The sequence below is a fragment of the Scatophagus argus genome, chromosome 6, assembly GCF_020382885.2.
Source record: "Scatophagus argus isolate fScaArg1 chromosome 6, fScaArg1.pri, whole genome shotgun sequence".
In the NCBI taxonomy this organism is placed as follows: Eukaryota; Metazoa; Chordata; class Actinopteri; family Scatophagidae; genus Scatophagus; species Scatophagus argus.
Genome location: NC_058498.1, coordinates 8,114,490 through 8,142,400, shown reverse-complemented (window position 1 = coordinate 8,142,400; position 27,911 = coordinate 8,114,490). Strand labels below are relative to the sequence as shown.

Here is a 27,911-nt window from a genome sequence, read left to right as displayed (position 1 = left end):
TTGTCAGACAGAAGATTCAAGAGAGAATAACAATCTGAGCCTGTCAGTAGCAAAAACAGGCACTTTCAGTGGATGCACTTTGACAGCTGAGGTACCCCCTGAGGATTGCTTTGCAGCCATTGTAGCCTGTTTCATGACTGTAGGTTGAGGCAGTCTAAACCAATCATTTAGACATCAAAATAAATATGTATGTATGTTCGCAGACATACTGATGCTACACGATTATCGCCTCTGCATGCAGTGGTCTGTTGGCATTTAAGCACTACATCACACATTTTGTTGTGTGCGCAGGTATTTTGGTCTGTGCACCTTGGAAATTGAAAAATAATTAGGAGGTTTTAACTAATACACATTTGCGAATTGGTCTGACAGTTTCTGGCCATAGCTACACTGCTAGAAGGGCGGAAAATTGCTTGAAACGGCAGCAACAGCGACAGCGACGGCGGTTAAATTCATATATATATATATATGTAAATATATATATATATACATGTAGTGCAAACAGTGGAATGATGCAGTGCAAACAGTGTGATGGTTCACACAATGGCAGGTGGTTTACGGGGAGATCAGGGAGACAGCCTGACAACTGATGTGACCACCCATAACATAAATTGTGGACAGAACATAGTAAATTCAGTCCTTCACATTTGGAAATTTGAACTTATCCACATTCAGCTTTTTCTCCCATTTATGAACACCAAAGAAGAGAAGCACGGACAAGACAGTTTAAGTTGCTGGTTAGAAATTCAAAAACCTGTGATGCAATGAGTGACACATAATGTGAGCACTGATCTGTGACTTCAGATCTGCAGGTCAATCAAGTGTACTTGCCATCATAAATTCCCAGAACTTCTCCTTAAACTCCTTCCATCCTTCAGATAAAGTCTGTCCCTTCATGAGACCCATACCTGCAATAAACAGAGAAGTCTGTCAGACGTGCGTCAGCGCCACGCTTCATCTAAAAAAAAATTCAGATAAGGTCAGGAGTATTGACCTCTTATAAAACATTACTGACGGTCATGAAACAAAAGTCAGTCAAATCCAGACTCTTCATAGACAACCTTTAAACTCCATCCAGCTCTGATACTGACATACGTTTGCCTTTGTCTTGCCTCACCCATGCCTTTAAGTATGACCTTTGACTTGTTTTATATATGTGTGTGTGTCATAGAGAAACTGCTTACGTATTAACACTCTGATAATTTTTGAGGTGTGTATGTGTGCACTAAGGGAGGAAGGAGACAGGCTGCTTGTTTCTAATAAGATCTCAAGTCTTTCTCACCTAGAAAATACCACATGCCGATTAACGGTGAGATCATCAGCTGGTCCACCAAGACCTTCCTGCCCACCATGTTCATAGTTTTTCCAACATACACTCTGTCCAGGAAGCTGTACCAGTGGTGCTCAAGCACACCCAATGAGCAGCCCACCACAAACATGGAACCTTGAAAGGGGAAAAAAGGGAAAAAGAATTCAAAATTTGACATATTGCACAAATTTTGTACTTCTAAACATGTATATTTTGCTTGTAAACCTTTTATATTATTTAAACACTGAAGATATGCTGTGAGTATCAAAGAAGATCTAAACACCAGGCTGAAAATCAATGTTTTACTGCCCTCTCTGGTTAAAAGTTTCAGGACTGTTTTCATTTCTGACCACACCCGGCATTACTGATAGGTACAACTGGGTGCTGTTGGGAGTACATCTGCACATCACTGTACCAAGATGAGAATTAAACCACAGGAGATCAACCGAACCAAGTCTTAGAACAAGATAATATATAATTATGGATTTGTATACTGAATACTGGACTGAAATCTCAGACACCGCAACATGAAGATAAGACACATTTGTAGAATTAAACATGCTGTATAGGCTGTATGGCACATTTATTTTAATGGAGTTGTACTGGAATTCGTGCAGCAGGTCAGAATGGCAGTCGGCCATTATCAAAAATCATTAGATTTGATTTGCATAAGACGGTGGTGGACACGGACATTGTGACCATGTCATACTTTTAATGTTAGTCCTTTTTTATTTTTGGGAAGTAAACTAGCGCACATGTTTGGAATTATGTCCACGACTGGTTGACACAGCTGGAAATTGGGAATTAGCTTAGCCAGTTATGGAGAGGCTGCTTTGCCTTAGCCTGCTACGAGGCCCAGGATCAGCTACTTAACCAGCCATTTAAGTCTTTTATCACTCTGTTTGAGAACTAAACTGGATCATTTGGATAAGATGACGAGGCAAAGTATGAAGACAAGTGAACTGCTTGTTGCTTGTCTGTACGTAAACTCAGCTGGGTTCTGGCGTTAAAGTTGGTGAGGCTGATCAAGCTTCAGCTACCCTGCTTTTTGTATTTATTTTCAGGTAGTCCACTTTTCAAAGAATTTCACCAGGTCAGAACCTTCTGTTGTCATCTGGTAAATCGACAACATGTTTATTACACCTGCAACCACTTTCGTCGAGGTTGTCAGTGTGCTGTATCATGTCCTGCATTTGACTCCTGAGGAATGCTAGCCTAACTTCTGTGGACGTAGCCATAGCCTTAAAGTCACTGTAATGCAAGGTCTGTTCGTTATTGGCTTCCAAAATGGTGGGAACCATGGTGTCAGTGACTTGAGTGAGTCTATCAATTATGCGGCAGGGCTGTGACAGCGACACCACGGCACGACTCAAAGCCTTGAACGTCACTCCCACCCAGACGAACCCTGACCGTATACCTGAACACGTGCTCAAGGAACGTACAGACCAACTGGCAGATGTGCTCACCAACATCTTTAACATCTCCCCGAGCCAAGCTGCTTGTCACTTCATGCTTTAAAACCTCCACCATCCCAGTGATGAAAAAGTAAACAGTTTCTCAATGACTGTTGCCCTGTAACATTTACATCATCCATTACAGCATCCAGGCAAGATCCTCCAGGCTCAGCAACAGATGCTTCCCTCAGGCAGTCAGACTCCTCACCCTCCCCACCCCAAAACACACACACACACACACACACACACACACTTACACTAGTCACTCTTTAGCTTACATAGCCAGTCTGACAACTTGCACTTTACTATATACATATCCTGAATACATAAATATCCTCAAGGTGCAACAAACAGTGACAGCCTCCACTATAATCGCAATTGTATTTACAGTATCATTTCTATTCTGTCCTTCGTATTGCACCACGTTTGTACCTTGGGTTTGCATCTTTTGTATTCTGTGTCTTGCTGAGCCCCCTGTTTGTTGCTTTAATGTTTGCTTCACTTCCACTGAATCATGCATCTCTCATTCTTCTTGTTTTGCGCAGATTACCAGGAAAAGCACGATTCTGTCATAAGGATCAGCGTGATGAAGTGATGAAGTGTCTCTTATCTTTTATCTCTTATTTGACATACAGCAGATCCTGGTTCACTGCACAGCTTTTTAACAAAATATAAAGGTCTGATCAAATGTTATCGTATTGTATTGTTCAATAGAAGGATCTCGTTGAAAGTACACACTTTGCTCTGCTGAATATCAAGAATAATTTTTTTGTCGCAACTACTGCAGATATTTGCGATCATCATTACAACCATATTCACCTAAAAGTTTTAATAAATTTTCGTTCAGGAGCCTTGGTGTTGTAAACATTGTCTGAGGTGCTTACGAGTAACAAAAGTTAGTTTTTTTACTGCAGAAATGATTGATACTAACAGATTCGCCACTTTTGCACAGCTATGGACCCCTGGAGTCGGAAAGCAGAGACAGGATACAGTCATAAAAACCAGAGCATTACGTCACATTCATGTGGCAGATACTTTTGTCCATAGCAACTTAAAACGATGCCTCTACACTTCATGTCACTGAGGCTGAGGCCAGTCATTCAGTCAAGGGTGGAGCAAGTGACCGGCACATCCAGGGTTGATGGTTCTATTCCCGCAGTGCAGTAACATAATCTCTCCCGGCTCAACCTTTCTCTCTTTTTTTTGTCTGTCCTTCTGTCTCACCTGTCCTCCTCCAGTCTCGGACTCTGCCTGGCTCCTTGTGGATCTCCCGGCTCTGCTGCAGGCAGTCTCCCAGGGCCATCAGGCCTCCTCCAGTCAGGGTGTTGGTGAGCACCAGGTACCGGCCCTGGAATAACAGCCGCCAGGGGAACCGTTTTAATTTACGCACTCGCTGAAGCATGACGTGGACTGCAGAGAGAGATAACACAGCTTATATATAGTCTGCAAGAAGGCTGACTCTTCATCAGGTGTCCAATGAGAGCCAGAGACGCGGACGGCCGCACCTCCAACACAACAAAATAAAACAAACAGCAAAACACCTCCCCCAGTCACAAAACAACATCCCAAAAACAGGAAAAAAAATATAAAGCCTGAGTGAGTCAGCTCTCTAAAACTGCTAAATGATATTAATATCACCCCTCTGGGAGCCAAATGCACCTGCAGTACCAACAACAACAAAAAAAATCCATCAATTAACATTTGGTACCACAAGCAAAGTTGGCGCAAAACCTCCATGGATCAGGAAATCGTAACAGAATGAAACAGAACAGGACTGAGTTTTTGTTGAGTGTAAAATGTTTTGTCTTCAGCCCTTGTGACCCCCACAACTTTTGCTTCTCATACACAAAATGCAGACAAATTCGTCATCTTTCACCAAATCTGTTTAAACATTTCCTGCCTCAAAGTGAGAACTTCAGCTGTTTCACTGATGCCGATTTATTATTTTAATGTTATTCTACGTTCAATATGTCTGGCTAGAAACACGTGGGGAATGTTAAAGCTGCCTTTTCTCAGTCATTTTTAACTCAATCAACATCTGTCCAGATTTTCAGCCAAGTCTGGTGACATGCACAGTGAAGATAATTTATACACAACTTTGTTCTGCATTTTATCTGGAGAAATGCATTTACTACTTTATAAAAGCTCGTGTTTAGAGATACTGAAATCTACAGAAGAAATCAAGTGATTTTCCTTAAGATGAAGAGGACACATGACGTACTTACTGACTACACGTTCAAACTGCTCTTCTGTACATTTTTCATAAAGCAAAATGTGTATCAGTATACAAGGTACTACAAGAAAGAAATTGCACACCTTGAAAACAATTTAAGTTAAATTTAATGATTTCATGTCATTTCATTTTCTTTTTTTTAATCCAACAATAACAAAAGAAACAAATCAAATCACATGAACTGATTCATCACCTGACATGCCAAAAGTAAACGTACTCAATTCTGAATAAATTAGTTGCTGCAGATAAACAGCACAGTACATAAAGTCAAACTGCTTGGTTCAAAAATAAACAAATTTCACATCTTAATTCTATCAGGAATCAAGTACAGTCAAGCATTCAGTTTCATGTGATTAAAAATACATATGATCTTATATTTAAAGGGCGACTCCAATGTTTTTTTTCAGATTGTTAAAATGCAAACTCCCATTCAGCCCTTAGCAAAAAACAAGTTTGCTAACACTGTGATCATGGAGAGATGATTTTATAATTAAATCTTCGTGGTTTTGACGGTTGCGATTTGTAGAAATATGAAAAATATGCAAAGTTATTCCCCAGCTCAACGAGGGAGACGAAGAGATGGATGAAGAGCGACAGAGTGAACTGAGAGAGGGAGCAGCGTTAGCACGAACAAAGCAGTGAATCAGAGAAATAAAAGCTTATCTTCTGCTTGTTTCGGGGGGGTTACGTTACAAAGCGCAAAAATAATCCCAAAGTGGACTCTTGGGAAATGAGTTTTAAAAAGGGCTTAGAAAAATAGCATTCTGACACTTAAACATGGCTATTTGGATGGATATCGTTCAGATTTGAACACTTAAACAAAGTCTTTTGGGAGGCTGACATAAAAACCTCTAAAACACAAAAACAGTAGTCTCGTCCTTTAATAATAACTACAATTATGCAATTATTCTTTTAAGTACGTTAAAGGAACAAACTGACGACGAGATCATTTGGCATGTTTACATAATAAGGCAAATATAATATACAATATATTATAAGTCAATATAATAGACATTTAAAAACAGCAGCTATTTAGCAAAGCTGTTTAACACTAATGAGCCGTTCATGTCAAAGCAGACACATAAAACAGCACTGAAATTAAAGGGGCGCATCAACAGCACGAGGACGATTCTTGTTCTGTTGTTGCATACTTGATGTCAGAAGTATTGGAAATGTCTGTTAGGTGGCTTAATGCCAGCAGTTCTGCTCAAGCCCGAGCTGTGATAAACAGAAAACCCACAACCATCGGAGGTATGAGGACGACAGGCAGTGAAACAGCTTTTCATCCCTGGATGACAAACTGGACAGAGACGCATTAAAAATCTACAGACATGAAGGGCACAGCGTTCCAGCACTTTCCTCAGAGTTCAGACACACATGGTCACTTTAGACTTGAGGAAGGAGTGGTTTGTCGGAGGAAAAAGGCCTTCCAAATAACACAAGCTGTTACTGAAATCTCACAGCATCTCACAGAACACGTAAGAACGGCAAAATGTTCTTATGCCTCCCATTAACGCCTTTACAGTCCGTGTCTAAGCTTTTTCCTCCAGAGGTTTGGATGGTGGGAGTGCTTCCTGCTGACCATCTACAGCACTGCTGTCTGATATCACTGAAGCAGGGTGGCTGTTATCCTGTCAACACAACAGAAACCAATACACACATCAAGATAATCAATATCACTCGACCTTTTTAACTACTGAGCAAGAAGAAACTCTGATGGATAATACAGAATGACTCTTTAATCTCCTGTGGGCTGACTCACTCTGTGTTTGAGGTAGGACAGGTAGGTATCCCACCCTAAGGTGATGAAGTTGATGTACACAACGCGGTATTTAGGGGACAGGAAGTAGAAGTTGATCATCTGAGCGGCAGGCCAAACACACCAGTCTGCCTGCAGGCAAGAACAACACAGACTAAACAAACCTGACCAAAATAATAATAATAAAAAAAAACAAAACAAAGCAAAATAAAAATCTAACTTGATGATGGTGCTGGATGAAATGTTTCTAAAATTCATTCTGAGAAGGACAGGAATGCCTGAACTCAATTTTATTGCAATGCAGGCAACAACTGTTGAGACATTTTGCTATAAATCAAAAATGTCAACCACATGGTGGCGCTAGAGGAAAAGTCAGGCAAGACATTTCTGATCAGGAATAAAGACCTTGTGGTGTAATGAACAATAACATGAGCAGGTCAGACAGGCGAGCTTACCTTATAAAACTCCCAGAACTTGTCTTTAAACTCCTCCCATCCTTCAGATAAAGTGTGTCCCTCTGTGAGACCCATACCTGCAATAAACAGAGTTGCCAGTCAGATGTGTGCCAGCACCACACTTCATCAAAACCAACTTCAGATAAGCTCTGAGGCTGCAGGAGTGTTGTACTCTTATTTGCCATTTGATCAACCTGACCTTTCACCCCCACACTGGATTTTGACTTTGCCTGCTTTTGTCTTTCCTCACTCACATCTTCAAGTATGACTGCTTACCTGCCAACACTCTGACACTAAAGGTGGAAGGAGACAGGCTGTTTAACGCTAATAAAATCTGAAATCCTTCTCACCTAAAAAATACCACATCCCGATTGTCGGTGAGGCGAGCAGCTGGTCCACCAGAACCTTCTTGGCCACAGTGTTCATCGCTTTTCCGACATACACTCTGTCCAACCAGCCGTACCAGTAGTGCAGTAATGGACCCATGGAGCAGCCCACCAAAAACATGGAGCCTTTCAGGAAAAAAGAAGTAAGAGAAATTAATGGCAATGAGTTGATTAATAAAAAAATTGAGAGAGTTAACAACGTGCTATTTTGTATTGAAAAATGGAGATTCAACCTGTTAACCAAGTAATGTGTCAGGATATTGTAGGGGTGAATTGAATGAACTGAACTGCATTGGACTGGTGAGACTTAATGAGCAAATTAACGTCCAGCAGAAAAGTAGAGCCTCACCTCTGAACACATCCAGCAGCTGCACACTTTAAACTTTAAAGTTTAAGTCCGCTTTCATTGAGGACCCTCGAGCTATGAAAACCACCTGAGGTTATGTAAGTTTACCAAAACTGACAACAGCAGAAATGATTGATTCTAACAGAAGCATCAGTTTTGGACACCTTTGGGTTCCCTGTTGCCATAAACCAGACATCTACATCACACACAGTACAGGCAGTGAGTTACCACAGTGCAGTTCATTTCACTGAACCTAACCTAACCTAACCTTCAGTCAAGGGTGCAGCGAGGCACCAGCACATCCATGGTTGACGGTTCTATCCCCACATTGCAATAACATCTCACCTGTCCTCTTCCAGTCTCGGACTCTGCCTGGATCCTTGTGGATCTCCCGGCTCTGCTGTAAGCAGTCTCCCAGCGCCAGCATGCCTCCACAGCTCAGGGTGTTGGTGAACAGCAGGTACCGGCCCTGAAAAAACGGCCTCCAGAAGAACCGTATCCGGACCAGAAACTCTTTACCCGCCTGGGGAAGCATGATGTTTGGACTGCAGAGAGGACACGGTCATCTGCAGGAGGAAAGACAGCTCTCTGCATTAATGTTTTCCCAAAAGACTGAACAAGAAAAAAACAATCTTCTTTGTTTGACCAGTGCATTGTTACATGTTGTACTTCAGGATGATCTGCCAAATGTGTAAGAGACAGCTTATGCAGAGTCTACAGAAGGCTGATTGTTCACCAGGTGTCCAACAACAAATCACCTCCCCCAGTCACAAGACACAATCACTGAAGTAAGAGTGGAACATAAAGCCTGAGTGTGTGGACTCTAAAACTGCTAATACGATTAAAAACACAAATCTTTTATCAAGTAACTCTAAGATAACCGTAGGAAGTTATCAACACCCCGCGCTGCGATCCAAATTGACCGGAAAAATATTAACAAATACTGGATGTTTGGCCTCTGAAAATGTTTTCCTGTTCAGTGCGCGTTATTGCATCAGCAGCTGCTTTGAGCATTAAGTCACATTCTTTGTTTTGCACTTGACTAAGACATTAATACTTACGGACTTGCCCGTGACGTGATAAATAAAGCTTTCTGAATTCATTCTGCCATTGTTTCGTTCTTTCTTCAGACAGAAAGTGTAACAGTTCAGCTAAACGTCGAAGCTCAAGCCTGCTCCTTCATTTGCTGCTATTGAGATGTTAGCTAGCCGTTAGCTGGCGGCCAGGCTAATTTAAACTCTTAAACTGATTAACCACCCGGCGACCCGGACTATGAAGCCCGAGACAACGGTTTACTGCAGCGTTTGCTATGTGGCACAACACATGCGCTGACACTGACCGTTTGTACACACAATTAGTTTATTCAAATTTACTGCGATCCCTAAACCTGCTGTCACATGCAACAACCCAGTGAGAGTCGGACAAGACTCGCTTTTCAGTCTCACTATATTAATCTGATCGCAGCGTCTTGTATGTGTTAAGATTAAATACATCCTTACCTGAGGTCTGAACTCAATCAAGGGAAATACCGTACAGGATAGAATAAACGACGGAAAAAAACAACGCCGGGTCAGTTTGTTTATTTTTTTTTCTCATGATGGCGAAGTCACGATCCATCCTACTCTGCTCGGCTGATACTCGTTCCCCTCGCCGTGCGATTGGTTAAGATTAGAGTACGATTGGCCAATCAAACGGAGGGTAGGGCGGGTCATACCTTCGCCATCCTTGGGAAAAAAAAGGTCGCTCATAGGCAGCGCATGGAGCAGCAGAGGTGAGCGGATGTGGACCGATTTCAGCACAATATCCGTTTTATGGAGAATACGTTGAACGCGTGAGCGCCACCTGTTGGTCTGGAGGAACAATCGTAAGAATTTAAACTACCGTACCGCAGGATTGGTTCTTTAATACTTATAAACATCGTGGACCACTGGAAGAACTTGTAAAACCTGTAAAAGGATGGATTATGTTTATAAACAAATTGGAAAAGTCTTATAGCTGTGAGTGAATGCGCGGTGTAGTTCCTTTCCTGCACAAGTTTTCTTTTATTTCACTGGTTACTCCGTAGCATCACTTGCTAATTAATGCATCTTCACTAACCTGGAAGGAACTGTAAAAGTTGTAGCCCAGCTCTCCCAGAAGACATAAAATGGACAGCCTAACACCAATATGATGGTCACTATTTTTTTAAAGACAAACAAAAATAACTAATCGATTGAAATGAACAAATCTTAAATGGACATGAGTTTTTAACCTAAAAATCCCCTTTTTGTGAGAATCACATAAACCTCAATCAAATTTCACGACCAAAAACAAATCACATTTGATATGTTTCCGCAGTGATATTTTTATAGAAACCATCATAAAACCAGTATGTGTTATTGGGTGGAAATTGCAGCAATTGTTCCTGCTGACCCCTGATCAATATTTAAGTCTCTCAGGCAGCGCACATCAATAATAACTGACGGGTTAAGTATTTATACGGAATGGTTTAGCGTAGTTACGACGCGGCTCCGGATTCGTCAGACCGGCTATCAATCTTCCACACGGCCTCCACAGCACCGCCCACCTGTCATTCATTCAACGTCGACGTCTCTGCTTGGGTAAAGACAACGGAGTTACAGAAGGACCGGAAATAGTTATGTTTCAAAATAAAGTCGTGGACAGGCTCGGTGCAGGCAGTGAAGGCAAACGAGGGATGTCACTTGAGTCAGCGTCAGCTGGGTCTGACCTTTATCAAATTTAAAACGAAAAAAACAACTCACATACAAGAGTTAAGTGAGCTTATGTCTGGTAAGCTCTGTAGCGCACTCCTCTTTATTCTAACTTGATGACCTGTCTGAGCTCCAGTTGTATTGTGGGTAATGTAGGCACCCTGTTTTAACTGTCCATTATGAGTAAGTCAGTGATATACCTGGAGTCCAATGCTCTTCTAAGGCACACTTAGAGTGTTATTGTATACATCCTTGTTGTCATGGTCATACTTTCTGTATTTTGGTTTGATGTAGACTCCATATCAGCCAAAAGTCTATAGCAATTGGGGGCAGCTGTGAGGTTGAGCCTAGAGGTTGGAGAAGCGGTGATCGGAGGGTCACCGGTTCGATTCCCCCACCAGATGGGCAGGAAAAATTTGGGTGTGATGGAGCTCCCCCCTCCATTAGCTGGCTGATGCTGGTGCCCTTGAGCAAGGCACTTAACCCCCAATATGCTCCCCGGGCGCTTGATGCTGCCCACTGCTCCTGTGTGTGTTTCACTGCATGTAATAATGTTGCATGTGTGTGTTCAACTAAGGATGGGTCAAATGCAGAAGACGAATTCAGTGTGTGTATGTAAAAATATATATACTGTCAATAAAGTGATTCTTCTTCTTTTCATACTGTTTATAGCAATCCAAACTGCTTTACAGCTGAGTGGCAAGACAATAATGAGACAATGCAAATATAAACACAGAGATATGGTAAAATGATGAAAACGATACAAGACAACCTAATTATATCTTCTTCTCCCTTGGCTGCTCCCCATCACAGCAAAACATCTGTTTCCATCTCTCTGGAGATCTGGTCCCACTAACCCAGCATGGAGATCTAACATCTATATGCATATTTGTTTTGGCATAGGCTTTTGCTCTTGATACCCCTGAGAAAACCCTTCCCCTGTGTCCTGGCTTTGGACAGGCAATAAGCAATATACTATGAATCTTGTGAATCTTCAGCAGCTGGGGAGCCCATAATATATCAGTAATTACATTTTCTGAATTATGCTTGTTACATTTGCAAACCGTTTTGTGCTTTACAATTTAAACCATTTAACTTTTGTAATTACTTTTAGTGAAAAAAAAAATCTGTGGAAAGCATGCACTGATTTTTCTTGTCTTTTTACAACTGTCGCATTAATATTGAGTTATCAAAAAACCTATTTTGGCTGATTTTTATTTTGTAATCCATAGCCGGAAGTTATGTTGCAGAGCCTTTCTGACTTGACAGTGCTGGTGTTTCTACGGTTGCTGGACGCGGCGGAGAGCAGCGGGATAGAAATCTGTAAAGGTGGGATTTCTGTCTTTGTTAATCTATTGCATAGACACACGTCGTGTATTTAAATACCCTGCATACTGTAATTATGGTTTATTAGCGTTTATGTTTACATATCAAGCAAATGATTTGAAATTTAAAACCCTCAGGCATAAGATGCCTGCTTTAGAACATCTGTTTGCATTGTGGACACCGCATAACCGTCATGGGTGTATAAAATCCTCGTTTATTCGTGTTTTCCGTGTGGATGGGTGTGAGGGCTGCCAGTGGTTCAGTGGATCTGTGGACTGACTCAGGGCCTGTCCTGCAGGAAAACGCGTTTCACACCACCCCTGTGGTTTAAGTCAGGAAAACGCTTATAAACGGGTCTGAGGCAGGAACAATAGAATAACATTCAAACACCTGAAATCCATTCACAGAGAAAACGAGAGAGAGAGAGAGAGTTGTATATCATTTTTGACAAGTATACGTGCAATCGTCAGTAATATTCTAATAATAATTTAATGATATTACCATGAAATAGGCTGAGGACACCACTGAGTACAATTCATTCATTATTAGTCCAAATATTCGGATCCCTATAGAGACATTAACGCGTTTTGATACATTAAACAGTGAAACATGCGTAGGACTGTTGTGTTCCTGTGGTGGGGTATAACATCCAATCCTAAACCTGACGTGTGTGTGTGATTCCCGTACTGCAACAGCATAAACAGAAAAAAAACGAAAGAAATTTAAACAGAGAAACTATATATTATTTACTCTATATATGCTAAAAAATATAATATTGGGAGAGCCTTGTTTACCTATTTCCACTGTACAAACAGGAGGATATACAATATCGAAATGCTCCCAGTTTTTTAAATGCATTTGAATGCATATTGGCACCACACAGACAGACAGACAGACAGACAGACAGAGCATGTAGTGGCTTTTATGTGCCTCCACCTGCTGTTTTTAAAGTTACTGGGGGTTGGAGTCAAAGTCAAGACTGACGCACATCCGTGTTGCCTGTGACCATCTACAGCATCAGCCAGGATCATATCACATCATAAGCTCGACTGACATCTTTTAATATGTGTCAGATGTTAGTCAGTCAGTCGGTTTTATGAGTCGCTGAGACTTTCTTGTTGGAAAAATGGACTCAATGGAACCCCCTCGTACTTACAAGAAACACAAAAGATCTCTGAAAGGGAGACATGAAATCCTTCTTGATGGTTTTAGAGCACCAACTTCAAACGTAAGCGCAGCAAATCACTGCTGTCAAAATAAAGGAAACACAGAACGTTAATTTTAAGAATAGATAGAAAAAGGCTCGACTAAAACCATCTTTGCGTTTTCAATAAATGTGTTTTTGACAATCAAAAGAATAGATCCATGCAAGAATGGGGCAGGACTGTGTGAAATAAACATATAAACAATATAATAAATATAAACCGTTTCCCAGACACAAATAGACACGAGGCTGCTTTTCATCCAAAACGTCCTGGATTCACCTGCAGACTCCAGCACCAAAAAGCATCTCCCACATCTTGGCTGCTGCCCTCTCTGCTTTCTGTTTTCTGTGAGGAGAAAAAAAAAAAAAATGAAAGAAGAGGTGCTATTTTTAGCTTCTCCCTCCTCTCATCTGCATCGCCACGCTTCCTAGAAAAGGAGGCACGTGATTGGAGGAAAACTGGGAAAAATGCCGTCTCAGGAAACCCGGGAGCAGTACAGCAGCTGCATAAAACCTCTGCTGCTGCTTGTTAGCTGTTGTTTCGCACGCTGAGCTGCCTGATAATGTAGTGATGTTAACATTGTGACATAAAAAACAACAATAAATAGATTTGTGTAGCGCAGGAAAAGAAAAGCACAGCGAACCCGTGAGGAAAGATGCAAACACCAGCAGTTTTCCAGAAGGGTCAGAGGTCAAATGACTGCTGACTCTACTTTAAAACAACAGCAATAACCCCCCCCCCAAATTAAACTGATTGGAGCCTCTTGACCAGGATACATGGACAAATGATAGTCCATGTGTCCCGTCAGCTGCAGTCTGATGGATGTGAGATAAGTGTTCACGTGATAGCCTACAAAGTAAGTTCAGAGAGGCAGCGTGTTGTCTCGTATGTTGCAGTCGCCATCTTGCGGCGTGGAGAGTGGACAGTTAATCTAGATCACGTGGTGTGATGCTAATGCTAACGTTAGCATCATTTTCAATTGATGTGCAGACTTCGTGCCAGTTTCGGTCAGGCTGCTTTTTCATATGCTGCGTTCAAGTTCTCCTATAGTGTTGGTTGTTTGAGCTTCTTTGGTGGAAAGAACCGTGGACTGTGCTTTTGCGTGCTTCTGGTTATGAATTCCACTGAAATCGACATGGTAAAGAAGTCACTGATTTTGTTGCTTTTAATTTTTTTTTTTTTTTTTTTTTGTGTCACATGAAACGGATTGACCCGCCCTGCTAGCCAGAAATTTAGCTTAGCCAGTTATGCTAGCTGGCTCTCCAGGTACTCAGATCTTAAGTATGAAATAAGCTTTCTGGTTGGTTGTTGAGTCTCAATCTCATAATAATGTTTAATGACCTGTTGCCTAACTGATGCATTAATGTGTTCATTATCACTTTAATATCGTTGCCGGTAAAGATGTAGCTAATTTTAACTGCTTTATATACTGATGTATAGCTTTTGGGTTTCAGCAGTAGTAAAAAGTACAATATTTGCTTCTGAGTAGAAGTGGCAAAAAATAGAAATACTAAAGCAAAATACCAAACTTGTACTTAAGTGCAGTTCTTGATTAAAGGTACTTAATTGTTTTTCATTACTGCAAGAAGTTTTTAATTCTTCCAGATTTGGTTATTCAGTTGAAACCATTATGATTATGCCAGCCTCAGTAAAAATGCGCTTTAACTGAACCTCCAAGACGCTTTACAGTCTCTGAGTGTTTACCTTTGCCTTGTGGAGCTGAAGATGCCTCTCAGCAGGTTTCTCAATAAATGTCTTACAGCAGGAAGGTGTTTGGATGATCTGGGATCAGCTGAGGATTAGCTGTCAGTCTGCAGGAAGCCGCCCAGTACTGATTAAATGAGCCTGACTAGCTGGCTGCAGCAGCACTTAGCTCTGGATCAATCCGGCTCCTGGAGGACGTCAATCTCCTTTAGATGACAGGTTTAGAGGAGAACCTGATGATGCCATCGTCCAGCACAGAAACTCACTACTCTTAGTCATGACTGAATTAGGATAAAGAAAAGCAGCACTTGTTCTCGATAGAGAGGGTGGTGACTATTGACAGTTTATGAGCAGAACTCCCTTTTTTTCCCTCCACAGTTTCAGTTCTGTTCTCTCATTATGTGTAAATTGTTTAGAAAAATGCAATCTTTAATGTTTTATATTAGAAAAAATTGTGCTATTTTCCCAGCTGCAATGTCGATTTTTTTAGCCACTGAACATTAGCTCACTATACATACAGCATGTAAGAATCCAGTGAGTGACCTTAGATAACTCGTTTTATCACGTAAAAACAAAAGCAACTGCGGTATGTCAAAGGTCCAAGCTTTGAAGCACTGATTAGAAACATGTTGCTCCTCTTCCATCTCCTCTATGATGGAGGAGGTCCCCTCAGTCAGCATTAGTGTCAAATGGTGTTGTCTTCCTGACATTCAGCCTCATCTCAGCGTTCTGTTTCCTGTCGTCAGACCGTCGAGATGATTTTAATCGTGATGCAGATTTGATGGGACCTTTAATGTGGCTGAAACTGTGTCACAGTGAAACTTCTACTGAATTTTTAAAATCTCCTTCTATGTATTTGAACCTTCAGAACCTTCACTGTGATGCATGGGACATACTCATTACATGAAATCTAAGAACAAAACCAACTGGTTAAAATTAGACTTCAGAGAAGCGTTTTGAGATATCAGTAAGGTGTTAAATTGATAATGATGATGATTGTTATGATGATGATGAGACTTTATGAGCTGAGGTGACACTTTTAGGGCGATGAGTCAGCACAGTTAGCAGCCAAAAACAGAGAATAGAGAAAATAATACAATAAATGTGAAAGTGAAGTTCAAAATATAGATTCTTAATTACAGATTACTCATACGTGTGGATCAAATTGTCACCGCACTTACTTTCTGTTGTGACAAACAAATTTTCTTTTTATCTGATGGGTGGAGCTAAAAGCAGATTAACTGATGAGCCAGTAAGCAAAGATCCCAAAAAGCTTCTCTAATGTGAGTTTTTGTCGAGTTTTCTTATGATTACAGAGAGTCCTGGTCTTGACCTTGTAAACCAGGGGTTACTTTCACATGTCCAGGAGTGTCCAGGAGCACAACACTGAAACTAAAATTGCTCTAAATGCCACATAGATAGAATTTATAGCCCAATGTCCAGCTTACGGCTTCTTTAAATCATCATCTCACCACTCACCCAACCTGTCGCGGTGTTCAAAGGAAGTTTAGGCCAAATGAAAGCAGCAGCAACGTCCTGCAGGCTGAAAGGCATTTGCATAATGAGAATTTGTTAATTACTCCGAGATGAGGCCTCCGTCTGTAAGCTTCTGTATCAAATTAGTGTTTACTCAAGGTTAAGTCAACTCTCTTCTCTACAGCTAATCTCTGAAAGGCTGCAGTAATCTCACCACACCATCATATGCTGCAGACACTCACCAGCATTCTTCTCAATACCAGAAAGAGCCTATGACGAGATCCATTCAACTAACAGGGGCTGCTCAGTCTTAACCTCCTCTAATCACTACTATTAATAACCGCCACATGATTCATTTTAGGTAACAAAATCGGCACCTCGGTCAAGAGCAAACTAAACAAGCAACATTTTAGACATTTCAAGGAAACATTGGGAAAGAGGGAGGAGGGTCAGATCAAGTTGCAGCCCCAGAAGTGGACCACAGCAAGTAGGGGAGGAAGACATGAGCTCATAATGAGAGGTCTACACTCATACTGAGACACCATAAAGAAGCAAAGCTAATCAGAAAGTTTAGAGGGAAAGTGCACTCTAAACCGATTTTAAGAACTTGGCTTGAATGTCTGTTTTTAACTTTAAAACTCTAGGTCTTATTTTCTAATGTGCCGTCTTTGCAACAACACTGAACCCAGCTCGAAGAAACTCGTCGATAAAAGGCACATGGGCTGAAATATCTGCTGAGCTGAGGTGACACTTTGCTGCAACGGTAACACGAGCAGATACATTTTTAATAAGGCTGGCCAAAGACGAAATGGAACACCAGACCTCGACTGTGATCAAGTGTGATCTCACTTCCAGTGGGTTTTGCTTTAGTCAGAACCAAGTAAACGGCCTTCATCACGTTGTTACATTTACAATTGAGTTGGTTCACTGTGACATATGGCGCAAGTCAGTGTTTACTTACATTTGGATGACAAATTAAAGATGTTAACATTTTGTTATTTAATGTTTGTTGTTATTATTAACAGATGAATGTCAGATTTTGCAAAAATTTTGTACTTGGCTAAGGAGGAAAACTTTCAGAGTAGTATTCAGATTTGATGGAAAAATAAAACGCCACTTGGCGAATAAGTTATAACATCCATGAAGCGTGTGACTTAAGCGTCCACTGAAGAAATGAAACACGGTGGACCGATAAGGAGACTGTGACCTCCTACACGAAACAAACATAAATGTCACGTTCATCCCATCTTCCACGTCGTTTCAGACCAGTTTATCACATGCAAATAAACAGCTGAATAAAAAAAAAAAAATAACTTCAAAAACCCTTTCCCTGGTACCGCTAAGACCAGGTACTCATCAGTTTGTAGGTGTGTCATCCTTTGAATATTGTTGGAGTAGTATTTAGTGTCCCTCCTGCTCTTTGATAGTTGCGGGTCGGCCTATTCAGTCAGGATCTGTGGATGTCAAACTGTACATTTCCTTCACCCGCTGTGTTCGTCCTGATCTCTTGAAGTTGGTGTCGATTATGTTCTCACCCTCAGTGAGTCACACTGCAGTTCATTTCACTGCAGAGCAACGAGACTCACATTTTCAATCATCTAAAAGACACAATTGGATGCCAGTGACATTCAGCAGGACAATTTAATGACAATGACCACAAGGTTAAAATGCTTACTCTTAATAACCCATAACATTTACTGTGAACTGTCACAAGCAGAGCAGAACTTATCGTCACCCCAAAAAATCAACAAAAGCGTTGCTGCTTTTTCAGATGTTCACAAATGAGCGTGTGTGATTCATGTTTGAACTCCAATCTTCAGTTATGTTGGCTGCAGTTTGGTGATAACTTTAACTCTATCTCTATCTATCTCTACTATCTCCAATTGCCTGTCCAACCCCCCTTGCATAAAAACCATCAATGTGTTGAGGAAGGGTCTTTGCTTCTTTATTATTTAGCAAGCATCTCTGTGTTCCTTCATGTAAGCCGATCGGCCGGAGCTCGAGGAGGGTGCAGTTGTTTTGTTTGTGCTTTATTCCCTGAGAGTTCTCGTGTTGCACTGCAGCCGAGTCGAGATAACAGTCTAAATATAGAGCAGGGCGCAGGGACTCTCAAGCCTGTGGGCTCGAGTCTTTGTGCTCTTAAGAGTTTTGTGAATCCTTTTAGTACTTGTAGCCCTGAATTTTTGGAGCCCAGTGGTAGCAAATGCATCACAAACCAGCAGCTGTCACAACCAGACAGGAATTAATTTGATGGTCTGGTTCTTCAGAGCTGATTGGTTGGATAGGCTCTGACACCAGCACACATTTCTGATGTCGAACTTGGAAGCCTGTGTCCAACCATTTCTGTAACCTTTCTGTAAAGTTCAACACTGTGTATTTGGGCTTTTTCCCTATGTTATTTGAACTATATTATGTTCCCAACCCCTCTCTGTGACAAGCCTGGTCTCATTCCCAGCGTTCCAAATATCAGTTGTTTGCTTTGGCATGTCCCTCAGCTTTTCATCCAGGTAAAGAAAGGACATCTGCATGATACGCAAAGGGGCGTCAGACTTTAGGTGTCCACCACAGGTGCTGAAGGGAAGGCTTTCCTCTTCGTCAAAAGTTATCTTGTATGTCTGGTTGAGACACATTAGGACGTGACAAAGCATCGACATGTGAGGAACTGGCCTTTCAACATCCCTTCCATTTTTGATTTCAGACTTGGCCCCTTAACGCATCGTAAAGATTTCATTGTGGTCCAGCATAACCCAACCCTTCTGCTTTGTGAAGATACTCAGAAACGTCTCTATGAATCTACACAGTCAAAAAGCGTCACATCAAGCAAGCTGATTGGTTGATAACATTTCCAACATTTCATACAAAATTTACATACAAGTATAAAAGTCACAACTCCATGCAAATCCTATACACGTTGGCTTACATGCAGCCTGGAGAAGTATGTTGAGGACGTTCAGGGCTTTAGAAGTCGACGTATCGGTCCAAGATCGTGATCTTGTTCAACAGGACCCTTGCATCATTTTTAGACAGATAAACGTATGTTTTTGTTTTTGCCAACCTGGGTGTTGTTCTCGTATTTCTATCGGTCATGATAACATTTTACTCAACACAATCGTTATAGAGATTTAGGAACTTGAGCACAAAGTCAATATGACCAGGCAGAAATCTCTTGTCTATGGACCCCATCAATAGTGAGCACAGAAAGTGGTAACGGTAGTCCTTGTGGCTGTTGTAGGAAACTGCATCGAATAGCAGAGACCCATTTTAGCCAGCCTAGCTTTCCAGCTGACGTAACTGCTTGCCATAGTAGCCTGTGTGGTACTGATTCTCGAGTTACCACAATCTTACACTTACATGTTAGTGGTGTTATTGTTGGTGTCAAACTACACCTTCACTGTAACTGCAGCTGTAAGTCTGAGACTCCTGCCAGGATGGGGCTGTCAACAGCTTTTGCCGTCTAAAATAACCCTCTTCTGGCGGTAATCAGTGGTATTGACTCAGACTTTTGGTGTTAAAACACAAGTCCAGCTGGTGAATATGAAACTCCAAACTAACTTCACTATCATCTGTAATGTGCTGAGTCCAACAGATGCCGACAGAATCTCATTTTTTGTCGAAACACTCATTAAATGCATGACCTTTTCCACATGATAAAGCTTCTCTGCTGTTTTCTTTTAGGGGTTTCCTGGGTGTAATTTCATTCATTGTATTTGTTGCGCATGACTTTAAAGGTGACGGCCATTAATTCAGAGTAAGCAGGCTGTCTTTGCTGACAACTGGGAAACGCCAGTGTTCTGTTCTCGTCTTCATCGGGAGTCGCAGGTCCATTACTTCTCAATTAATGGCATTCATGGCATTTATAAGATGTTACACAAAAAAGTCATAATTCCTCTTAGCTCAAGGAAATGTGTTCAGATGACTTGCTTTATTCAACCAACAGACCAGAACCAAAATACACTATATAGACGAAAGTATCCAGACAGACCCTTTATGGGGCTGTCTTTTAAGGGTTACCGACACTTTGTACATGCACTTAGTGGTCGTGTTTTCATTTAGTCATATTTATATCTTTAATTCTTTTTTGGGATTGGTTGCTCTTGATTTATTCTAAGAAGATGGTAGCGTTTTCCCATAAATATCCCCACTGCATGGAGTATTTCTTTCCTTCAAAAAAGCAGTGCCTCCAGGACCACGGATGTGCAGCAGAGATTTCAGCATGGAATCAAATCTCTTGTGTGTTAAAAGGCTGAGGATCAAAAAGAAAATTCAAATTTGTGCTTTCAGGAAAGGTCACCCTCGTCTATTTTTAATGCACAGCCACCGGAACTGTTGTGGGAGAGGTGCGAGATCGTGCTCATCCTTGAACCTGATCACTTATGTTCTAACCACAGTACAATGCATATAGCCAATGTAGTTCAGTTTAAATAGTCTAACATAATGTGTGTGTGTGTGTGCATGTGGTGCCCATTGTACAACAGTCAGCAGTCTGCCCACCTTAAACAGGATTAAACACATCAAACACAAATGGTAGCCATGTTTCCTCACTTGAAGATAAAGCCAAACGAAATAACAGCTCTTACAAAGACATGTCGGGACATAATGATATTACAGCACTATGGGGAAATCCCATGTAGTTTAAATAAATGAGATTGACTACCATTGGCTAAGTGCAATAATTGTCTTGTTTTCTTGGCTGCAAACAGCAGCGGTATCTGTGTAATTCATCTTTGATGCAGCATCCTTTTCAGTGGATAAAATAACAAGCCCACACAGTCTGCCCCAAGACACTGAAACGCTCTGAAATGTTGTCAGACTTAGTGAGCCTGATCCACTGTGACACTGAAAGGGTCTGTTCTGTAGGACCTGGATACAGATTTTACATAATATTTTACAATAATCGCTTCTTTCCACTGGACAGACAGGACATTGACTTTGATTTATGTTGGCTCACAAAAACATTGGCCTGTAGGAGGTATGAGGCTCCGTGCAGCCGGTGCGACCGCCACATTTAGCGATCAGGGCTTTCATTTGTTTTGTCCGCCTTCTTCTCTGTCCACAGATGGCCTCAGCAACAGCAACTTACGGGCAGAAAGAGTCTTCGGACCAAAACTTCGACTATATGTTCAAGATCCTCATCATTGGCAACAGCAGCGTGGGCAAAACCTCCTTCTTGTTCCGCTACGCTGACGACTCCTTCACGCCAGCCTTTGTCAGTACTGTGGGTATCGACTTCAAGGTGAAGACCATCTACAGGAATGACAAGAGGATCAAATTACAGATCTGGGTAAGATGTCCGAAGTTGTTTTCTGTGTCCTTAAAGGAAGTAAATTAAACTAAGATCTATAACTACACACAAGCTTTTTGGATAGACTTTCTCACTTGCGCTCATTGCACCGTCACCTGCAGCTGGGCAGTGCTGCCCCGTATAGCTGCATGACCTTCTGGCCATGTCCAACTCTTTCCCTGTTCCTCAGGTTCATTTGTCTTTTCTTTCCTCTGCTTGTTTCTAAGAAGAATCACTTTGAGGATGCGTTTGGGTGCTGTCAGAGGTTTTGTGTGATGTTGTTACGGCTGCACAGGGAGAGCCTGTACACAGAGTTTCTTTTGTCCCCCGGCATCGGTACGTTTCAGCCAAAGTGCCTAATGAACAGTTAAGCTAACATCTGAGGACCCCCCTGTCCAACACGCCTTTCTGGATCTGATCATTCACACGGCAGATAATCAGGTGTGTTGAGGTGAAAAAGTAAGCGCTCCCTCCCTCTTTTTTAAACCTTTACACGACTATTTCTGTCACTTTTCACATGAACAACGTGAGTGCAACACACTACCAGGAAGTGTTGTCCTAAAGTGTGTGCCATTAATCCCATATAGTGATTAAACAATTTTTGTCCCTTTCAGATACGGCAGTTCAGAGCAGCTATGAAACCCCGTTTGGTTTGTTACAGGAACATCAGCACCAATCACATGTTGAAGTTCCTTCAGGACCAAACAATGTGGTGTTATTTTCTGATGTTTTGTTGCATTAAACACGTGTAGACTCCTGAGGGCTCAACAGTAAACACAATCATACAGCAAAGCAAAGACAAGCTGTTAGAACAGGCTCCCCGAGCTGCAGGAAGCCGCTGTTTCGGTATCACGTCGCAGATCTGAACATCATTTCCACCTTTACTACACGGTCTGCAGCATACGGAGCTGTGATGATGAGCACAGCATTCTGTGTGTGTGCGTGTGTGTGTGTGTGTGTGTCTGTTGTCAGCCTTTGCCAGGTCTTGCCTCTGGTAGGGAAGACACGATCAGCCAATCAGAGCAGGAGAAACAGATGACTGGGTGCTGCTCTCCCCTCCCCCATTACTTCCACCCCCCCCAGTAGATTTCCCCTCCCTCCCCTGCACACACACACACGCACTCACACACTCACGCGCACACATACATACATAAAATCCCCCCATCCCCCATCTCTCAGATATGCTCCCAGCTAAGACTCCAGTAGAGTAAAAATGAAAATGGTTTTGAGTCACGAGCTCGAACGTCTACTATAATTATATTTACTTCACAGGCCGCAGTTAATCCCATTTATATAGATTTATACTGATGCGTCATACGTATTATCTCACCTGAAACACTGGTGGATTGGACAAACTCGAGACTTAACGTCTACATTCGCGCTGTCAGAGTTCATGACTGTAGTTGAATGCAACTAACATTGTTTTTACCCTCTCATTACTGATAACCACTTTAGACCATAAAATGTCCTAAAGTGGGTTAAAAATTTCTGAGAGCCCTCTTGTGTCTAAAATCAAATAAAAACGAATCTAATATTAAAAATCAATACATCCTATCATTGACGAGGCTGGATAAAGAAAGTGTTGACAAACCACTTAAGTAGTCAGCTCATTTTCAAAGTTGCTGATGAGTTGTATGAGCAGTAGTCAAATATGACAGAATCACTTCCCTTATTTAATCACGTAACATCCCCTGATAACACACACCACTAAACATTTGTACAGATGAAATAGGGTGATTAAGCTCTTCAAATCTGTCTTGTGCACTTTAATTATATTTATGCCAATAATATAATATACAGCATAATATCCCGTAACTTGTCCTGTTTTTCTGTTATCTCACTGCACTCGTTGTTTTCAGCTCTCGTTTCAGAAAATCTCTCATTTCTTCTTTGCAGTCTTACGGGTTCCCTCCTCGGTCCATGCAGTCCCCACTTCACCATGATGTGATGCGGTTTAGTTTTGACTCGTGTTTCACCGAATTAAATCAAACTTTCTTGTGGATGCGTGATGTACTCTCACGTCCAGGAGGCAGGGAGAGGTTGAATGAGGGTTTTATACAGCACCATCACCTGTCATATACAACAGAAATAAACACTGTGTTCCTGTGGTTTAGCAATTAATGAAAGAATAAGAGCAAATGTAAAATTTAGCTTAGCATAGGTCATCATAATACAGCTATTTAAAAACAGTTCAGCCTCAGATATACCAGAACATAACGTGATAATAAATGAGCTCATATATTTAAAAACGATTTATTTTCCCTTCAGATTCACTGATTAATATTAAAGCATGAAAAGGAAACCATTTCATATCCTCAGCGACTTCTCATCCATGCCTTTCTCACGTATGTCAACTTTATTTTAATCTTGCATACAAGCCCATTTAAAACGTTCACAGCTTTAACCATTTTCAAGGCTCGTGGTTAAAGATGAGTGCTCCGCTGCGGCTGTTGTATAACACCACTCAGCTCTACCTACACTGACATTTTGGGTTTAAGAGCTGGTGTTCTCGTGCTGAGCGACCCACAACACGCCGAGTGCATGAGCAGGACGTAAACTGTGAGGCATTATAACCAATAACATGGAGCTACAGCTTTCTAAAAATGGATGTCACCTTGATGGCGTGATCTGATCAGTGTTGCTCTTCTGATCTCCACACTGACAGCTTGACCAGAAGCTGCTCAGCTCACAGAGAAACATGAGCCTTTGAGTGTCGTACACTTTCGACTTTAATTCCCTGAGCTTTCGTTTGGTCTTAGCTCTGAAACTCAGCCGCACCTGAGTTTGTGCCTAAGGCAAGAGAGCGAAGTAAATCGGGATGCATTTATGGTCAAAACTACTTCACCTTTGGAATAAAAACAGGAAACTGTTAACTATTTAACCATTTAGAGGCACATGGAGGCCAGCTGAGCGTTCTAGCCTGCTCTGATAAAAACACCTCGACAACACACCTTTTAGTTTGTAATGTCATAGTTTCATCAGGCTTGTAAAGCTTTTGCAGGACGCAAGATTGGTGCACACGACTGTAACTACAGAGGAGTAGTGTGCTGTAAATCAGTCAGGGATTCCGTCTTTAAAAACCAAAGTGGTTGGTAACGTGAAACTTTTTTTTTCAGAGGAAAAGGCTCACCCCAACAACAGATTCGATTCAAGAAACACGCTGATGCACCAAAAATATGAGTGCAGACCCAAATTTGTCGTTCAGCAGCATACAGATACACTTACAGATCACACTAAAGCAACATTTAGCTGCTAACTTTAATAAGTAAATAAAAAAAAGGTCCAATGAGATGGTCTGAAGACCCGTGAGTTCATACTCAACCCAATCGGTGAGAAATTCTTTGAGTGAATAGTTCAGTAAAAGATTGCTCTAACTGTTGCTGGGTTCTTGTTTTGTCTTAAATCCAGGACACAGCAGGTCAGGAGCGTTACCGCACCATCACCACAGCCTACTACAGAGGAGCCATGGGTTTCATCCTCATGTACGACATCACCAACGAGGAGTCCTTCAACGCCGTCCAGGACTGGTACGTGACTGCGGTGTAAACCGACACTGCTAGATGTCACGTGCGAGAGCGAGTGCTGTGTGGGTGATGGATCGAGTGGTGTTCAGATAGCCAGCAATACTCTGGAAACAGATGTAGAGATACTGTGGATTGATAAACAGAGCAGACGATCCGGTTCAAGTTTCCGCATGGATTGTTTTACAGTCCGCAGCTTCCTCTGTGTCTGAAGGACGGCTCATCATCTTTCGTCCTTTCTGTCTTCTGATGGGACTTTGGCTCGGTGGCGTTTGACACTGCAGCTAATTTTAATGGCTGCACAGGCAGTAGCTCATGATTTATCGCCAGGAAGGTCACCAGGTCTTGTCTTGTTTTACTTGTTGATTATCTGACTCTGCAAAGTAACAAACATTATCAAATAAACATTATTTTCACTGAAATGTGGTGGAGTAGAAGTATAAAAAAAAGTACTTGTACTTAATTGTCGCACTGCCAATGAAATCTAAGCCAAAATAACAAAAAACTGCTTGCTGTTGAATTCAGATTTTACATGGAATATGAGCCACATCTTTCAGGATGAGAGTTTTTAACTGTTTTCAGTTACTGTGATCCAGTGCTTGGTTTATACAGTCATGAGAAAAGATTTGGGAATTCAGACTTCAGGCCACATTGAGCTGCAGTGTGATCACAGTCTTTGAGTTTTCCTTTCTGACTGCTGGGTGTGTCGTCGGGTCCCAGGTCGACTCAGATCAAGACGTACTCGTGGGACAACGCCCAGGTGCTGCTGGTAGGAAACAAGTGTGACATGGATGACGAGCGAGTGGTGAGTGGAGAGAGAGGCCGGCAGCTGTCTGAACACCTCGGTGAGTTTGTGGTGTACAAACACACACACACCCACACACACCTTCACACACGCAAACAAACCTTTCCTATGTATGACTCACTGTTAAGCACACAGACCTGAGGTGAATCGAGCAACAGGCAGGAAGTCAGGGGCGCGCCACAGCCATCAAGGCTAACTTTTTCTGAAACAGTCTGGAGGTCCATCTAATAGTTAACAAGATATTTCACCGTGCTGCTATCGTGCTTCCACAGATGACCATTAAACCTCCCTGACGCCCTCACACCGTTTATTTCCTGTCCAGGTTTTGAGTTCTTCGAGGCCAGCGCCAAGGACAACATCAACGTGAAGCAGACCTTTGAGCGCCTGGTCGACATCATCTGTGAAAAGATGTCCGAGAGCCTGGACGCCGGAGATCCCGCCGTCACAGGGGCCAAACAGGGGCCCCAGCTGACAGAGCAGCCTGCTCCTCCTCACCAGGACTGTGCATGTTAAAGCTGACTATTCCCCTAAATGCTTCTCCTCTCTCCTCCTCCTCCCATATTCACTCACTTTCCAGCTTCTTTCTGTAACCTAGTAAGGATCATTGATTAAGAACCAGGTGGAAAAGTATCTGAAATGCTCTGAGGTGTTTGTGGAGCACTGCTTTCGATGTGTTTGGTTGTGGTTCTTCCTCAGAGGGGAGCTTTTATAAATAACGGTGGGTGCTGGTCTGACGCCAAAGCAAGTACAATCAAACCGATAGTGTTTCAGATTCTTTGCCGCCGGGGTTCTTGAAAGTTCCCGACGCTTCTTCTGTTGTCTCCCTGTTCCTCAGTGTGGTTTTACAAGAAGGATTTGAGGGCGTCCATCCTCAGAGTGCCATTTAAATCCTTCCGATGTTTACAGTGCTGTTCAATGTCAATGTCAGATGTCTTGGAAAAGATGTCAGCCTCCGATACGGTGGCCAAGGCGGCCACAGTGGCGTCAATGAGGGAGCGGTGAGCCAGCGGAAATCTGCTCCGCACTGATGTGTTAACATTTCCTCTGGATACATGGAGAATCAAACAGAACCTGTGTTTAACTCGTTGTCTCACGTGGTATCTAAACATGGATATTATATGCATTAGCAAGTGTTTTGTTCCATTATTCCATCTGAGCATTTTCATTTGGCCTTTGTTTTTTTATGTTTTTACATTTCTTTTTTTTTTTTGTATTCTCGAGCCCCGTTTATTCTTTTCGTACATTAAACACTGGGTGGGGAAAATATGAACAAGATAGAGTTAGTTAAGAAAAAAATAGCAAAAAAATAAGAGACACATTTTATTTAATTATATTTATTTCAAATGTACATATAAATGTTGTGCAATATATATAATATCTACAGGTATGCATTTCTGGAAATGAATTTTAAAAGGAATGAAGTTCTATGAGAATCGTATCAAACATAAGAGGTCTGTGTTGTAGGGTTTGTTTGGATGATATGTGGCAGCTCCTCAGTGAGTCGTTTCTTTTCGCCGTCGGTTTGCTCTTCAGCTGCTTTCCGGAGAGGTTGTAAAGTCAGAAATTCAAACTTCCTGCTATGAAAAAAATGCAGTGGAATGGAGCCTTTGAGTCTGAAGTACAGAGTTGTGTTTAGCATCCTCCAAATCCACTCAGTGTGATCTCCAACGCTGCTGTTTTACTTCAAATAAAAGATGGTGCTTGCTTGAGAAACTTAAAGTTGTATTTTGTTGTGTTGAGCCAAAAAGTGACTGTCGTAAAGTTGACATCAGAACATTTTCAGAATAATCAAACCATCTGAGTCATCTTGGTTTGGCAGTAACATTACAAATAGGTTGGCCAGTATGTTCCTGCTTTTGCCTCAAAATGTTTCTGCTTTTGGGCGGCACGGTGGTGCAGTGGTTAGCACTGTCGCCTCATAGCAAGAGGGTTCCAGGTTC

At 41.8% G+C, this 27,911-nt stretch overlaps 2 protein-coding genes across 3 annotated transcripts; one reads left to right on the top strand and one right to left on the bottom strand.

Moving 5' to 3' along the window:
- Window positions 1-5,085: 5,085 nt before the first annotated feature.
- Window positions 5,086-9,595, bottom strand: mpv17l2 (MPV17 mitochondrial inner membrane protein like 2). 2 transcript variants are annotated; one of them, XM_046392544.1, is made up of 6 exons: window positions 9,442-9,595; window positions 8,288-8,508; window positions 7,561-7,722; window positions 7,211-7,287; window positions 6,759-6,887; window positions 5,086-6,627 (listed from the first exon to the last, which is right to left on the bottom strand). In XM_046392544.1, exons 2-6 carry the CDS (start codon window positions 8,475-8,477, stop codon window positions 6,529-6,531), a joined length of 657 nt encoding a protein of 218 aa, XP_046248500.1. In that variant the 5' UTR covers window positions 8,478-8,508; window positions 9,442-9,595; the 3' UTR covers window positions 5,086-6,528. The 2 variants fall into 2 exon arrangements, with proteins under 2 accessions (XP_046248500.1, XP_046248501.1); XM_046392545.1 differs by lacking the exon at window positions 9,442-9,595 and adding an exon at window positions 9,004-9,405.
- Window positions 9,596-11,919: 2,324 nt separating this feature from the next.
- rab3ab (RAB3A, member RAS oncogene family, b) lies at window positions 11,920-27,911 on the top strand. Its single transcript, XM_046392611.1, has 5 exons — window positions 11,920-11,982; window positions 21,421-21,645; window positions 25,054-25,172; window positions 25,887-26,011; window positions 26,294-27,911. Exons 2-5 carry the CDS (start codon window positions 21,421-21,423, stop codon window positions 26,482-26,484), a joined length of 660 nt encoding a protein of 219 aa, XP_046248567.1. The 5' UTR covers window positions 11,920-11,982; the 3' UTR covers window positions 26,485-27,911.

Coding starts and splice junctions, on each gene's coding strand:
- mpv17l2 (XM_046392544.1), bottom strand. CDS start 8,477: ATGCTTCCCCAGGCGGGTAAAGAGTTTCTGGTCCGGATACGGTTCTTC. Junction 7,723..8,287: donor CCGAGACTGGAAGAGGACAG/GTGAGATGTTAT, acceptor TTTTCCTGAAAG/GCTCCATGTTTTTGGTGGGC. Junction 6,888..7,210: donor AGTTCTGGGAGTTTTATAAG/GTAAGCTCGCCT, acceptor TCTTGCCTGCAG/GCAGACTGGTGTGTTTGGCC.
- rab3ab (XM_046392611.1), top strand. CDS start 21,421: ATGGCCTCAGCAACAGCAACTTACGGGCAGAAAGAGTCTTCGGACCAA. Junction 21,646..25,053: donor GGATCAAATTACAGATCTGG/GTAAGATGTCCG, acceptor TCTTAAATCCAG/GACACAGCAGGTCAGGAGCG. Junction 25,173..25,886: donor TTCAACGCCGTCCAGGACTG/GTACGTGACTGC, acceptor GTCGGGTCCCAG/GTCGACTCAGATCAAGACGT.